The sequence below is a fragment of the Rhineura floridana genome, chromosome 2 (assembly GCF_030035675.1).
Source record: "Rhineura floridana isolate rRhiFlo1 chromosome 2, rRhiFlo1.hap2, whole genome shotgun sequence".
Taxonomy (NCBI): Eukaryota; Metazoa; Chordata; class Lepidosauria; order Squamata; family Rhineuridae; genus Rhineura; species Rhineura floridana.
Genome location: NC_084481.1, coordinates 106,792,259 through 106,805,982, shown reverse-complemented (window position 1 = coordinate 106,805,982; position 13,724 = coordinate 106,792,259). Strand labels below are relative to the sequence as shown.

Below are 13,724 nucleotides of genomic sequence, written 5' to 3'. Positions count from 1 at the left end.
GGACCAAGATGAAGGAGGTGTGAAAATTGGAGGGAGAAATATCAATAACTTAAGATATACAGACGACCACACTGGCTAGGACTGATGGGAGTTGGACAACATCAGATTGGCTACCCCTGCTATATATGAAGGTGGATTTCCTTTTGTCTCAGTGTGTATCGCTTTGCTGCAACACTGAGATCCCTGATGTGACACCTGTGGGCACCATTTTTCTTGGTGCCTGCTAAGGCCTTCTGTCCCTCCCCATTAAAATTCAAGGTTTCGTTTGCTTTATCTTTGGTTGGAGACATTGCCTGTTAGCTTTGAAGATGGGGTAGCTTGCTTTTTTTGTCTGTGTTTTTTGGGGGGGAGGTGTAGGTGGTTGGCCTACTTTGGGGATGGCTCTGAGCATTACCAAATTTTCTTCTGTGAAATGGGTATTTCATGGTGTCCACAATCATTTCTTAGATTTCCAAATGTGCCCTCAAGCCCAAAGAGATTGGGGACCCCTGCACAAATGTATGTTGAAGTACATGTCAGTCACATTGCCCTGTTTGTAAACTGCACACAGACAACACATGCAATATTTCTGATTTTCCAAAAGAAAAGGAAGAGAGAACAATCCTATTACACATTTATTGTATTGGGTGACAATAATGAACACAACAGGTGTGGTATGCAGCATTAAAAAAAATCCAAGTGTGGATTGGCAATTTGGAGTGGGTGCTCTAGAATAAGAATCACAGTGCTATTCTGTGCATTTTTACTCAAGAAAAAGTCTCACTGTGAGTACATTGGGACTTGTTCCTATGTAAAGCTGCACATTATAGCCTTATAGGGAAAACATGGTGCATGTATCCAAGAGGAAAACTGCAGGCTACTCAACAAACATATGTAATGGTGCTGTAATGCCTTCTGTCAAAAAAGTACTTTTCGGAACAGCAACTTTAAAAACACCCAGGCAGAGACTCTACATGTTCCTCAGAGTGAGGCAGGGAGGAAGTGGAGGAGATAACTCCACAGGAGCTTCACTGGGTAAGTGGATAGCAGTGGTGGTAGCAGCAGCAAGGCAAGCAAGTACCTTGGGGGGGGGCAATTCACTACACATCCCTGCATCCAAGACAATTGTCTCAGCTTGCCTCGTGGAATTGCTGGCCCTGTGCCTCAGTCAGCAAAATGTCTTGGGCTTGACCTGGATGACAGCCATATATTGTGGATCACTATGAAATAAATATAAGAAAAGCTCTTGATTTTGCATGGGGTCTCTGGTTTACCTTGAAGCTGGAATTAATTCAGAGGTTGTTATCTTAGGATAATGCCACAAGAAGGGACGTTTTAGTGGTCACATAAAACTTTAGGACTACAATCTTATACTTCATTGGGAGAAAGGCACTGAACACGAACTTCACTTCAAATAAATGAAATGCAGCCCAATCCTATGCCCTCAATAATAAATAAAATAACAAATAATCCTATGTCCTCATATAATTTGTCCCTCTTCAATGTTGGAGAGTCAGCAGATTATTGTCATACATAATATACCTGAGCTAAAATGGATATTCTCTGTAAATGAAAGCACATAATTGGTGTTGTGTAATCACCTCATCTGATGTCAGCCATTCTCCCCTTTGCACCTTTTAGGATTAAAAGGCAACATCCTTCCAAAAAGAACAATCAGTTCCTGGTTCCCTGCAGGTGAGAAAAATGTCAGGCTATGTTTTGAAGCAATCATGGCCTTTTTCAAAGCAAGTTGCTAACAACTGCACTTTGCATAATACCATTGGTATGTGAGGCAGCATCCAATGGATATATATATTCGGGGGATTACCCCCATATAGGTATGCTTTACAGTCTTCTATAAACTATAAACTTTCAGATGGATTTTGCTTATTGCTACCAACCAATACAGTACAGTCTTACAGACTGAAATGCTTATGTACCTCTAATTGGCAAGTGCAGAAGAAATCAGTACAGAAAAAGTAAAACTTTTGGTATTCTGTGACATAGATTCAGGAATTCCAATATCCTAGCAACAGAGTTTTTAGAGTTTTGGGGATTTTACATTGGTGTGAGCTAAATCATTTTTTGTGCCTTTGATTTTGAAAATAAATCAGTATCAAGAATCAATAGAGCAGATTTCCTGCCCCAGATAAGTTCTTCCATGTCAGTTCAACAACCAATCAGAAGCCTTGATATGAAATTAAGCTCACACACGTATCCTGCTTTTTAAACAAGTGACTACTGTCTGCTTAATGTGCGGCTTCCACCTATTTTTAAGCAGCATCAAATGGCCTCCACATTTTCCCAGAGAGGTCATTACCAGAGTAATTTTATTAAAGATAAAAGTCAGTAATCATAAGGTAAGATAACTGGGAAAGACTACGGCACCTAGATTCAGTTAGGGTTGTGTGGAAATAGCTGAAGTAAGAGAGAGCATGGAATTATTGAATACAGAATTGTACAGAGCTATATTACTGTGAAATAATGGAAGCCTATTTTGTCCTATGGGCTTCTTGTCCTATGTAATAAGGGGCAATCCTCCTTTTGCTCCTCATTTTCTAGTAGGAAGCCAGTTGTCTCTTGATGATGTCCCAGAACCTAGCATGTTAGACAAACAGGCTGCCATCCTAAACACATTTGCTAGGGAGTAAGCCCCCCTGACCACAGTGGGACTTCTTGCAAACAAAATCACGTAATAATTCTTTTCCTGATTTCTTTCATTGTGACTTGGCAGAATAAAACTGTTAAGAGCTGTGCCGCTGGATCAGCTCAAAAGTCCATGTAGCCCAACATGCTGTTTTTGACAGCGGTCAGCCAGGTGCCTTTGGAAAGCTCAGGTGCAGCACGTGAGGGTAACATCTTTCCGGTTGTCTTTCCCTGCTGTTTGGAGCAGAATTAATTTGTCACAGTGTAAAAGGAGGCTGAACTTGTTCCCCCCGCGACTGATGTTTTTTCTGTCATAGGTGGGTCATTAGTCCAACTTATGTAGGATCTGGTGTTTTGGTGATATTTATTAACTATCATTGACAGACCTATTTCTACTAGTCATGTTTAAGCCTATGGCGACAGTGACCTTCTGCGGGCGGTGAAAGACTGAGATGGTCTAAATTCTTGTCGTAACAAATCAAGGTATCTATTTAGCCCAGAGAAATAAACAAATAGAAAACAAACAAAAAAAGTTTTGCTGCTTAAAAAAAAGCAACTTTTAATTTTCTGTACGCTATCATCTATATACAGGCTTTTGATATTTTCCCCACGAACTCGTCTCTCCTGCCCCCATCCATACCCTAATTCCCCCCCCTCCCGGCATCCACCACAGCCGGCCGAAGGATGGTCGGAGGAAACACCCTTGAGGAAAGCCCAATGTAATCTGTCCCCTTGTATCATCAGTCGCCGGCTCAAAAGGGTCGCTGATGGCGCCTGCGCAGTGCGAACCCGGCCTGACGAGCGGGCAGGCAGAGCTGAGAAGGGATAGTACTGAGTTGGAGGCGACGCTAGGCTTCCCCTCCCAGGCCAGGAGCGCATGAGAAGGCAGCCGCCTGCTTCCGCTTTCACGAGGGGAGCCTCCGCGGCCAGCGCCATCATGTCGGAGAGGGTCAGCAAGCCTACGTGCCTCATTGCGGCTAGCGCGGCTGCGGCAGGTGAGGCATGGCGAGGTCAGGCAGGCTCCGCCGTTCGCCCTCCCAACTGCTTCCCACCGCCCTTCTAGGCGGCGTCTCGCCTCTCCAGTTTCTCTCACTCACAACCCTGTTGAGGATGGAGAAGGAATGCGGGCGGCGGGGAGGGTTGTTGCTTGGGGTGATCTTTCTCTCTCTCTCTCTCTCTGGGAATAGGACGGGCAGAAGTGCCCGCGGGAGCTTGGCTCAACCACGTACACTTTACGCAGAGTTGCGTAATACCTGCGAGTAGCATTTCTAGCTCTGCGGGGAGGGGGAGGGCCTCTTAATATTTTTGTCTGTCATGTCAAAGTTGCTGAGAAGGGGGGACAAGGGGGCAAAATCTTGGGCCTGGGCCTCTGGTGGCCTGGACCCTGGAAAAAAAATCCATTGCAAACTAAACTTTGGGATCTCAACAAACTAGTGAGTGGCTATAATGTCTGTTGCTAAATCTCTTAGCATATCCAAGTCTACTTGGATAACTTTTAAAGAGAGTGGCACGGGCGTGCTACCTTGCTCCTGCTTCTCAATCTCTGCATGGCTTTTGATGTAATTGATCACGGTCTCCTCCTGGACCAGCTCCGTGAAATAGGAATTGGGGGTACCGTGTTAAGGTGGTTCCACTCCTGCCTATCGGACCGGGTCCAGAGAGTAGTGTTGGCTGATTGTCTTTCAGCCCCGTGGCAGTTGTCCTAATGCGATTTAATATCTATATGACCCATTGGGAGCAGTCATTATGAGTTTGGGGGCAAGGCGTCATCAGTATGCTGGTGACACTCAGCTTTAGTTCTCCATAACATCCAAATCAGGAGAGACTGTGTGGGCCCTGGACTGGTGCCTGGACATAGCGGAGGGAGGGATGAAGGAAAATAAACTGAGCTTGAATTCTGGCAAGATGGATGTACTGTGGGTGAGTGGTTCCCATGTCCGAGAAATTGGGCAATTGCCTGGCCTGGATGAAGGAGCAGGTACTGAGTCTGGAGGTGCTTACGGATCCAGATATGTCACTGGAGGCTCAGGTAGTCTCAGTGGCTAGAAGTACCTTTTATCACCTGTGCCTGGTAAGACAACTATGACCATTCCTGGACTGGGAGAGTCTGACTACAGTAGTTCAGGCATTGGTGGCTTCAAGACTGGAATACTACAATGCACTCTATGCGGGGCTTCTTTTGTACTTGACCAGAAAACTGCAGTTAGTGCAGAATACTGCAGCCAGATTGCTGACAGGAGTGAGACCCTGTCAGCATATAACACCTCTGCTCAGAGAACTGCATTGGTTGCCAATTTGTTACTGGGCCAAGTTCAAGGTGTTACTATGAGTATATAAAGCTTGGGATTAGTTTACTTGCGGGTCCTTCTTACGGTATATGCGTCCATTTGAGCACTTCATTCTGTGGAACTGATGCTGTTACAGGTGGCACATCTTACATGTTACAGGTGTACTTGCAAGAAATTGTTCTTTTAGTGTGGCAGTACCTACTCTTTGAAACCCCCTGCCTATTGACATCAGCCAGGCACCTTCGCTGTATTTTCTGCACCTGCTTAAATGTTTTTGTTTAGACAAGCCTATCCAGACACACATATGCTGATGTGTTTTAATCTTTTCAGACTAAACAATTTAAATTGATTTTAAAACATTTCAATTACTTGCTCTTAACTGTTTTATCAATCATTCTTTTTTTGTAAACTGCTTCGAGATTTTTTTTACAATCAAGCAATATATAAATTTTGTTAAATAAATAAAATAAATTGAAAAAATAAGCACCAACATGTATTAATATGATTCAGACATGGCAAAGAGCAACATATAGTAGTAGGCCCCAGTTCACATTCACATAACTTTATTAACATTACTAATTAAGCAGTTTAGTAATGTAGTAGTACTAAAAGTGTTAAGCTTATTTGTTTTCACTTGGGGTTGTGAACAGTGTTATTTCTAATAAATATATTAACTATCCCATTCTGGTAAATTTCTTTCATTTATTTTCAGTCTTTCTCGCCTTAAGTGAACCCAAGTCACTTAAAAACTTGTTTAAAGAAAGTAGTAACATTTAGTTTGTAGGAAGATTTAGGGAGGAGGGCCTGATCATGCTTCTTGTCCCAGGCCAAATGCCAACCGTCAGCGTCTTGTATCAAAATAAATATTTTGTTTAAAATTGGCAGCCCCAAATGCGACAGGGAAAGAAGAGAGGGAAGAAGGCCAGTCTGTTTGCATAAGCAATATGGCAATCCTTTTTGTATACATCTAAAAAATAAAAATCTGGAATACCTACCATACTTTAATTCTGCAGTTTAATTCTGCAGTCTCTAATATATACATTTAAAACCCTTAGTCTACTGATATGTAAATACTGAACTTGAAACTGATATGCTGTTTGTCGAGAGCAATTAATGCCCATAACTGGAGCTTGTTTTTTTCTGTTTGATCATAGGATGAGGTGGCTCTTTCTTATTGTATATCCCTCCCCTTTGTTACAAATCTTCTGAAAGATGTTTGGCACAGTTATATTTTCTCCGGGAGTTATAAAATTGAGATGTTGTTGATGTATTCCGTTAGGGTTGGCATGTTCTGCCTATTTTGGCTTATCTGTTTGGGACAGCTACCAAAAACATAAGTCTGCTGCCTTTTGAAAATATTATTATTACTATAAATATTGTGTATGATTAAAATGTGTCTTATATGACTAAAATGATTACCAGGAATAACTGGTTAGCACTGTGAAAACCGTGCACTTAAAATAACAACCATATGAAAAATGTTCACTTAAAGCAACAGCCATGCATTTTGTTTAATTCCTGTTCACCAGGTGTATCTGCTGACTCCTTCCTTCACTCTTTTACTCTGGCAAGCTCTGCTTTTAATCTGCAGGTTGCTACTCCAGGGGTAAGTGAGAATGTTCACTTTTAACTGTGGAATTTGTTGTGATAGAGAGAGTTCCATCATCAGTATTAGGCTTATTTAGAACAAATGGAGACCTGTGAAAATCCATGGGGGATATTCTTCCGCCCTTGGAGAGCCATTTTTACGTGTGCAGGGGGCTTAGTGCTGAAAGAATTGCTTGGGTGAAGCAGGAGAATTGGACTCCAAATGTGCATGTGGACCTTTCCAAATGTTTTTGATAGGAAAGAGGCAGCTCTTTCACTGAAAAAAGGATGGTGGGTGAGAGCGAATTGGGTATATTTCCTATTAACATGAGGGAAGATTATATGAACAATCCTTGCCTGCTATTTTTGGTAGGGTAGTAGAAAGTAATGTTCATCCCCTACTACAGGGAAGGGGAACCTCAAGCCTGGGGACCAAATACAGCTCTCCAGGCCTCTCTGTCTAGCCCTTGGGATTCTCAAGCCACACCTCCTACCTAGCCACACCCCCTCCTGGATCTGTTTTGCACCCTCTGTGAAGTGTTGTCGCTGGATGGAATGTGGCCTTGAACTACTTGCTTGCCTAGATGGAGGATATAGGTGTGTGTGTGTAGAAACGAGCGTACTGTAGAAAGTTAACATTAGTTAATCTGCTCATTTTTGCTCTGGCCCCGTCCACCACTGGCATGTGGCCCCCAGAAGGTTGCCCACATGGGAATGAGGCCCTCTGGCTGAATGAGTTGCCCATCCCTGCTCTCCTATCATTCTGTAGAGCCCTCATCTGCTCTCCCCTCTCCTCATGTGGTGTGCTTTCCACCATCAGAGTCTGCGACTCCTTGGAAATACCGGAACAATAAATATTGTTTTTAATAGAAAACTAGTTTTCAGCTGTATTCGTTGGGAAGTACAGAGGAGTGTGTTTGAGTTGCAGTGCTGTTCATATGTGTAACGTTGTACATGTTTTACAAAATCAGGGCCACTTGTTTGGCATATTTATTTATTTATTACATTTATACCCCTCCTTTCTTTCCATGATAGAAACCCATATGGTTCCCAAGCGGTCTCCCATCCAGGCACTGACCAGACCTGACGCTGCTTAGCTTCAGCAGGGTGCTGGCCTCATGTGCCTTCAGACCATAACCTGGGAACATCTGCCTTCTTTTAGTCAATAACAAGTGGTGTATCTTAAAATAATGGGCTCTCATAAAATCTTGCCCATGTAGAAACTCTTGCATTTAACCTAAAGGCGTATTGTATATATTTGCATTAATTGAGCTTTGAACAATGATTCTGCTAGGGAAAGTCAATTGATTTCACTGGTGTTAATGATGCAAACATACGTTGGATCCAGGACTTCCGTATGAAATCTTATGCAAATCCTGCCAAGCTGGAATCAACTGATGGTGAGGTACCTTTTAACTTGCAACTCAGCATCTGTGTTCTCTGCGTGAAAAGGCTCCACTTCCACTTTTAAACTAACCACAGTTCCCTGAGATGTCCAGACTTGGGGAACTGTGGTTTGTTTCACTTATAGCTACTGAAAGCAAGCCAGGATCAAATAGTAGTTTTAGATCCTGGCTTTTTTCAAACCATAGCTTAAACATAGTTCAGCCATCACGGAGAACTGTGGTTAGTTTAAAATTGAAAGGTTTTCCTCATGACTGCAAAGGAAGAGGTGAATGGGAGGATGCCTTTAGCCTAAGGCTCACCATAATTTTTTGTTACATCTGAATTGGTCCTTTCATGCTAATAACCTACCAGATCACTCTGGGGAAGAATAAGAGCTGAACTAGGAGCAGAAATCTTTGTGGGACTGCCCCTTCCATGGGATGGTTGACACTGACTCCCATTTTTCCATCAAATTTGATAGGCAATTAGCTAGTCTGGAGATTGCAGACACAAACATGCCCATGAGCAGTTTCCAAACATTTTGTCCTGCTTCAGTGTGACCTAGAAAGAGAGAGCCAAGTGGGGCAAATAAGAATCTAGCCTGCTCTAACAGGGTTTTTTTGGGGGGGGTGGGGGAGACCATCAAGGCCCACCCCAATGTGTTCTCGAGTACATCCCTTTTAATTTCTCCCATACTGAGGAATGACTGCCAATCATTCCTGTGTAACAAAGTGCTGCACTTAGAGATAGTGTTGCTGTGAGAACAAAGCCTGACACTAGGTGGTGCAGCTGCCACTGGCAGGGACACTGAGGAAGGAGAGTAGTGCCCCTTCTTCTGAAGGCACCTCCAGGGTTGTATTTCTAAAGCTTCCCTCTGGATTCTTTACCTTGGAGTCTATGGAGACTGTGGTTAGTTTTGAGTAATAGGTCAGAGCCTGGTTGTACCCCTTGCCCCAGGTACAATGCCCTTGAATAGCAGAACAGATCCCACAGAGTCATCCTTCTCTCGTCAAACTTGTTGAGCCTTTAGCTAGTCTTGAAATAAATAGAACATGCACATATCATAGCAAGAATATCTATGGTTTGTTTGCTTGTTCTTCCTCCCTAGGTGCCAGGTACCATGCTTTGTTGATTCCAGACTGTCCTGGTGCTATGGTGGATCTGGCAAACAGTGGTTATTTAGCTAGAATATTGCAGCATTTCAGCTCTGAAAACAGTAGGTAAACTTTCTTGGGGATTTATTTTTCTTCTTACACAGTATATTATACATTAGGAAGCATGCAAAATGATGCTATGACTAATTCATCTCTCTATTTCTGGTCAGGGTGAAAACCCAGGAGTCTTTACTCTTTCATTATTGATAATGTAGCAAACTATTGTTCAGTTCAATAATATAAGAACTATTGTAGCCAGTTTAGAACTTAACACTGTGAGTGCATACTTAAGATAGCATATTCCAGTGTGGACTGATTACTCTACAAATACCAACATTGAACTACCCCCATGTCTTTTTAAACAGCCTCTCCTCGCAAGTAATGTATGCTGTCAACTCAAAATGGTTGAGATTAACTAAGTCCATTAGTATTCCTGCAAATGATTTTATGCCTTAAATCAGTGGTGGAGAACCTACTGTAGCCCTCCATATGTTGTTGGACGCCAGCTCCCAAAATCTCTGTCCATTGGCCATGCTGACTGGAGCTGATGGGAGATGGAGGCCACAAGTTGCTCGCTACTGTCTTAAATCACAAAAATACCTGTTTAAATTAGATGAAAAGAATGTTATGTAGCATAACTGAACTTTTTTAAAAAATCAGTTGTAATTTTTCAGGATAGGAATTTGTAGGTTTTTTTTGTAGAACCCATTTGTGCTGTTGGACATGGAGTTGCTGCCTTATGCTGTGCCACAAATGAGGACAAATCCTGGGTATTTCAGGAATACAGCTTAACAGGGGTAGGTGCAGAACGTTTAAGAAAACAATGAATTTTCATATATTACTCTTCTAAAAACAAGTTTTTGTTACGCCAAGACCTGTGCGAAATAGCCTATGTCTACATTTTATGTGTGAAAGGTTTTCCCTGTGGCTTCCCAGATTACAATCACAGATCTGCCTCTTATGGTGGTCTGCTGTTTTTTTGGTGAAGCCAGGCATGTATTTACTGGCATTTAATTCAGGATGACCACAAGGTAAGGGACTAATACAAGTTATATTTATTTACTTTTTAAAAATTCTGCTTTATAGCCAAGAGACTCTTCAAAGCAATTTAGGAAAACAATCTTAAGAAAATCACAGTATAATCAATATAAATATAGGTGTAAGCTATAAGCACTATTATTATTATTAGATTTCGATCCCACCCTTCCTCCCAGTAGGAGCCCAGGACTATGCAATTTTACCTAATTATCAGGGGGACCATGTATTTCTATTTCCTGTTGACATACATAGCATTGGAATGGAAAGGTGCACATTCTGAAATGATTTTTTATGCTAAGTATAAGAGAATAATGGATTGTTTCAGGGATGGGCTCATGTTTATTCTACCCCCCTTTTAAAAAACCTAAAATCCTGTGGCCCACTGATGAATGTGTATCTTGTAACAGTTGTAATTCTGTGTAGCTTAGTCTGACCATGGTCTATCTAGTCCTGTATTCTTTGCAAGAATCCAAGCAGCTAGGGTGCTGGGTAGCCTACTGAAAATGGTATCTTCCTCTACAGGATGGGTTCCCAAACTGATGGTGGTCCACAGCATGTCCACAATATTAAATATTCATAATGATTTTGAATTGTATTTTTATTGTTTCTTCTACTTGCATTTATTGTACTGCAGTTTGAATTCTATGGGGTACAAATTGTAACACGCTAATACAATGTAAGAAATAAGCAATAAAAATACAATTCAGAATCATACAGCATCTAGCACAATGCATTACAATAGATGTAACAGGCAGAAAAATCACTGAATGGTCCATCAATTTCCTCAGTAATTTTTAAGTGGTCCATGGGGGGGAAAGTTTGGGAACCACTGCTCTTTATGTTTTGCTGCACTGTAATGTAAATATTCATATTATCCTACACTCTCTTGTCTCTCCTAGCCCTCTGTATGTGAACTAATAAGACTGCCTAGTTTTGCCAGTTTGCCCATTATCTTTGAGGACTTTGCAAAAGATTCGGGAGCTAACTTTACTGGTATGTCATTTTTAGATTCTGTTGCTACAGGTTTCTATCAATATTTGATAAAGTAAATATGTGAGCAGGACCACAAAGGAGTATTTTGGTCAGTACTGCGTTAAAGCAAAATACGATGCATATGTAAGACCTTATGGAGCTTAGAAAGTATTGGAGAATATTTCCCCATAGCATTTGGCATTACAAATGCTGCACAGGGATATAAAGGTGGCTTTGTAGATACTGTGAAAGCCTGTTCTGTGCCCTGGGTCAATCTGATTTAATATTTCAACAAAACATGCAGGAGTATGGGAGACGTAACAACCCAGCATTCCACAGTGAATCTCCCAACTTGTTTGAACGAGAATGTACTGACTAGAACTATTTCTAAGTTGAACCTGCAGTAGCATCATTTCCATTGTTGCAATCTCAGAAATAGTCATCCTTGTTCATGAGGGGCATCTGAATGCCCTGTTGGAGAGCCCTCTAGTGGGCTTTATGTTGTAACAGGCAGCTAAGCATGCGTGGTAAGATTCACAGTGGCCTTATAAATCCCCTCAGCACCCTCTTGCAGCAAATTGTGTAACATTGTAAAACACCGAAAGACACCTTTCATTCTCTTTGTATTGCAAACTAGGAGGGAAAGGAGACCCAATAGCCCAAGAATCATTGTGGCTCATCTGCAATAATCTAAATCATATTTGGAGCCAGGCCTGTGTGGGCCAGTCACTACCTCTCAGCCTCAGAGAAAGGCAATGGTAAACCATCTCTGAATACCGTGTACCATGAAAACCGTATTCGTAGGGTTGCTGTAAGTCAGAATTGACTTGAAGGCAGCCCATTTCATTTCATGAGGGTTTTTGCAAGTTGTAAGGGAGAATAAAAAGCAAATGTTTGAAAATTGGCAAAAAAATTCAACTTATTAGGCAGGTTAAATTGATTTTTAAATCAACAGCAGTCAGTGTATAGTTTTTCTTGCATGTTAGAGGAAAAAAAGGAGGTTGTAGCATGTCAATTAAGACATGAATATATATTTTTCTCCCAATACAGCCAGCAAACCAGATGCAGTACATGTTGTGCTGGACAGACACCTTGTCACTGGTCAGAATGACAATTCTACTGTTGCAGCTGTCCAGAATCTTGTTTTTCTTTGCAGTGGCAGGTGAGAAAAGGTGGGGAAATTGCCACTACAGACACATCCCTCCAGTTCTGGATACCATGGTGCTGGTTTTACACTAATTAAAATTCATTATTTTGGCCAAAAATCTTTTTTTTAAAAGAAAAAAAATACTTATTAAATGCTAAAGATGTGAGAGTTACTTAAGGACTAGTTAAGTGGCAGTTTATACCAGTACCATTTCATATTTTAATAACTTGGCCAATTCCAGATAGCCAGATTAAGCAGATGTCCTAGGCTGTTCAGATGCTTGTACAGTTTTTCTAGCATGTTATTAGTAAATTTGTTAGTGTGAAAATCTCTCTGTAGTTTAGATGTGAGCTCCTGGTTACAGTGATGTTACATATTATGTCATGTGTTTCATTCAGCCGAAAATGATGGTGGTACTTGTAAATGGGATGAATACAGAAGACTACTACAGTACTTTGGCTTGAGGAAATGGAACAGAGAATTCTGCAGTTTCTTAAAGTTGGAACTGTAAATCCTGTGAAAGTGTCTAAATGCGTTGAACCTTAAATGTTTTTCTGCTTTTTAAAATATCGTCTTTTACATCTTTGGTTAATACAGACAGTAAGGCCTGCTTAAGATGTAACATGCCAAACCTATGGCTTTGTACTATGGGAACAAATGAACCTTAGCATCACACATTCCTATATCTCCTCTTTCATATATGTAAGGAAGATTGGTTGAAATATTTCTCTTTCAACCACAGATGTCCAAATTTTTGCTTGTTTCAACCATTATCCTTGCGCAGGCAGGATCTATGCTAGGTCTATATGGTAATTAAATGTGTAGTAAAATCTGAGAATGTCTGTTCCTGTTACACTTTCAGCTAAAAGTTTTGAATTAGGTTTCAGATCGAAATTATTTGAAATTTACAGTAAGTTTCAGTTCAGTAAACTACAAAATTGATTCCCGATTCTGTGAACTGATTTTTTTAATAAGGCGAAGACCATGAAGAATCCTATACACGTAGAAAGTACAAATGAATGGAGAAAAAATAATCTTAGGGCTTTGGTAACAGTGTGCTGGTTGGTTAATGCTTTTTTAAAGGTTATTTTATTTAAAGGAACTGTATTATTTTCCACATGATTATTCATTGTACAGAAGTCCCTTTTTACTACTACAGAAGAAAGTTTGAAAAGCTGTCTCAGTTGGACTGAATAAATATTTCACCCTGTTAAAAGGTTTGCCTTGAGTGATTTTTTTGAAAGGTAAATTAACCACATCTGCTCTCTCTCATCAAATCTATTATGTCTTCACTTAAATATAAAGAACTTAACCACCTTTCCCCAACTTAGGACCCTGTAGCTATTTTGGACATTCAACTTCTCCAGTGGCTATGTTGACTGTGGCTGAAGGGAATTTTATTATACCACATCTAGAAAGCCCCCAGGTTGGGGAAGGCCGGTTTAAACCAAACACACACACAATTCTGTTTGTCAAAAATGTTTAAGCAACTATTCTTCCTAGCGGCTGCTAGCAGCATGGCCATGG

The 13,724-nt window shown here is 41.1% G+C and overlaps 1 protein-coding gene across 2 annotated transcripts; it reads left to right on the top strand.

Moving 5' to 3' along the window:
* Nucleotides 1-3,354: 3,354 nt before the first annotated feature.
* GATD1 (glutamine amidotransferase class 1 domain containing 1) lies at nt 3,355-13,413 on the top strand. Of its 2 annotated transcripts, none has more exons than XM_061610021.1 (8): nt 3,355-3,635; nt 6,443-6,519; nt 7,795-7,900; nt 8,995-9,102; nt 9,743-9,837; nt 10,978-11,071; nt 12,101-12,212; nt 12,596-13,413. In XM_061610021.1, the coding sequence occupies exons 1-8, from the start codon at nt 3,503-3,505 to the stop codon at nt 12,603-12,605; spliced, it is 735 nt and encodes a 244-aa protein (XP_061466005.1). In that variant the 5' UTR covers nt 3,355-3,502; the 3' UTR covers nt 12,606-13,413. The 2 variants fall into 2 exon arrangements, with proteins under 2 accessions (XP_061466005.1, XP_061466006.1); XM_061610022.1 differs by having other exon boundaries at nt 3,357-3,620.
* Nucleotides 13,414-13,724: the final 311 nt, after the last annotated feature.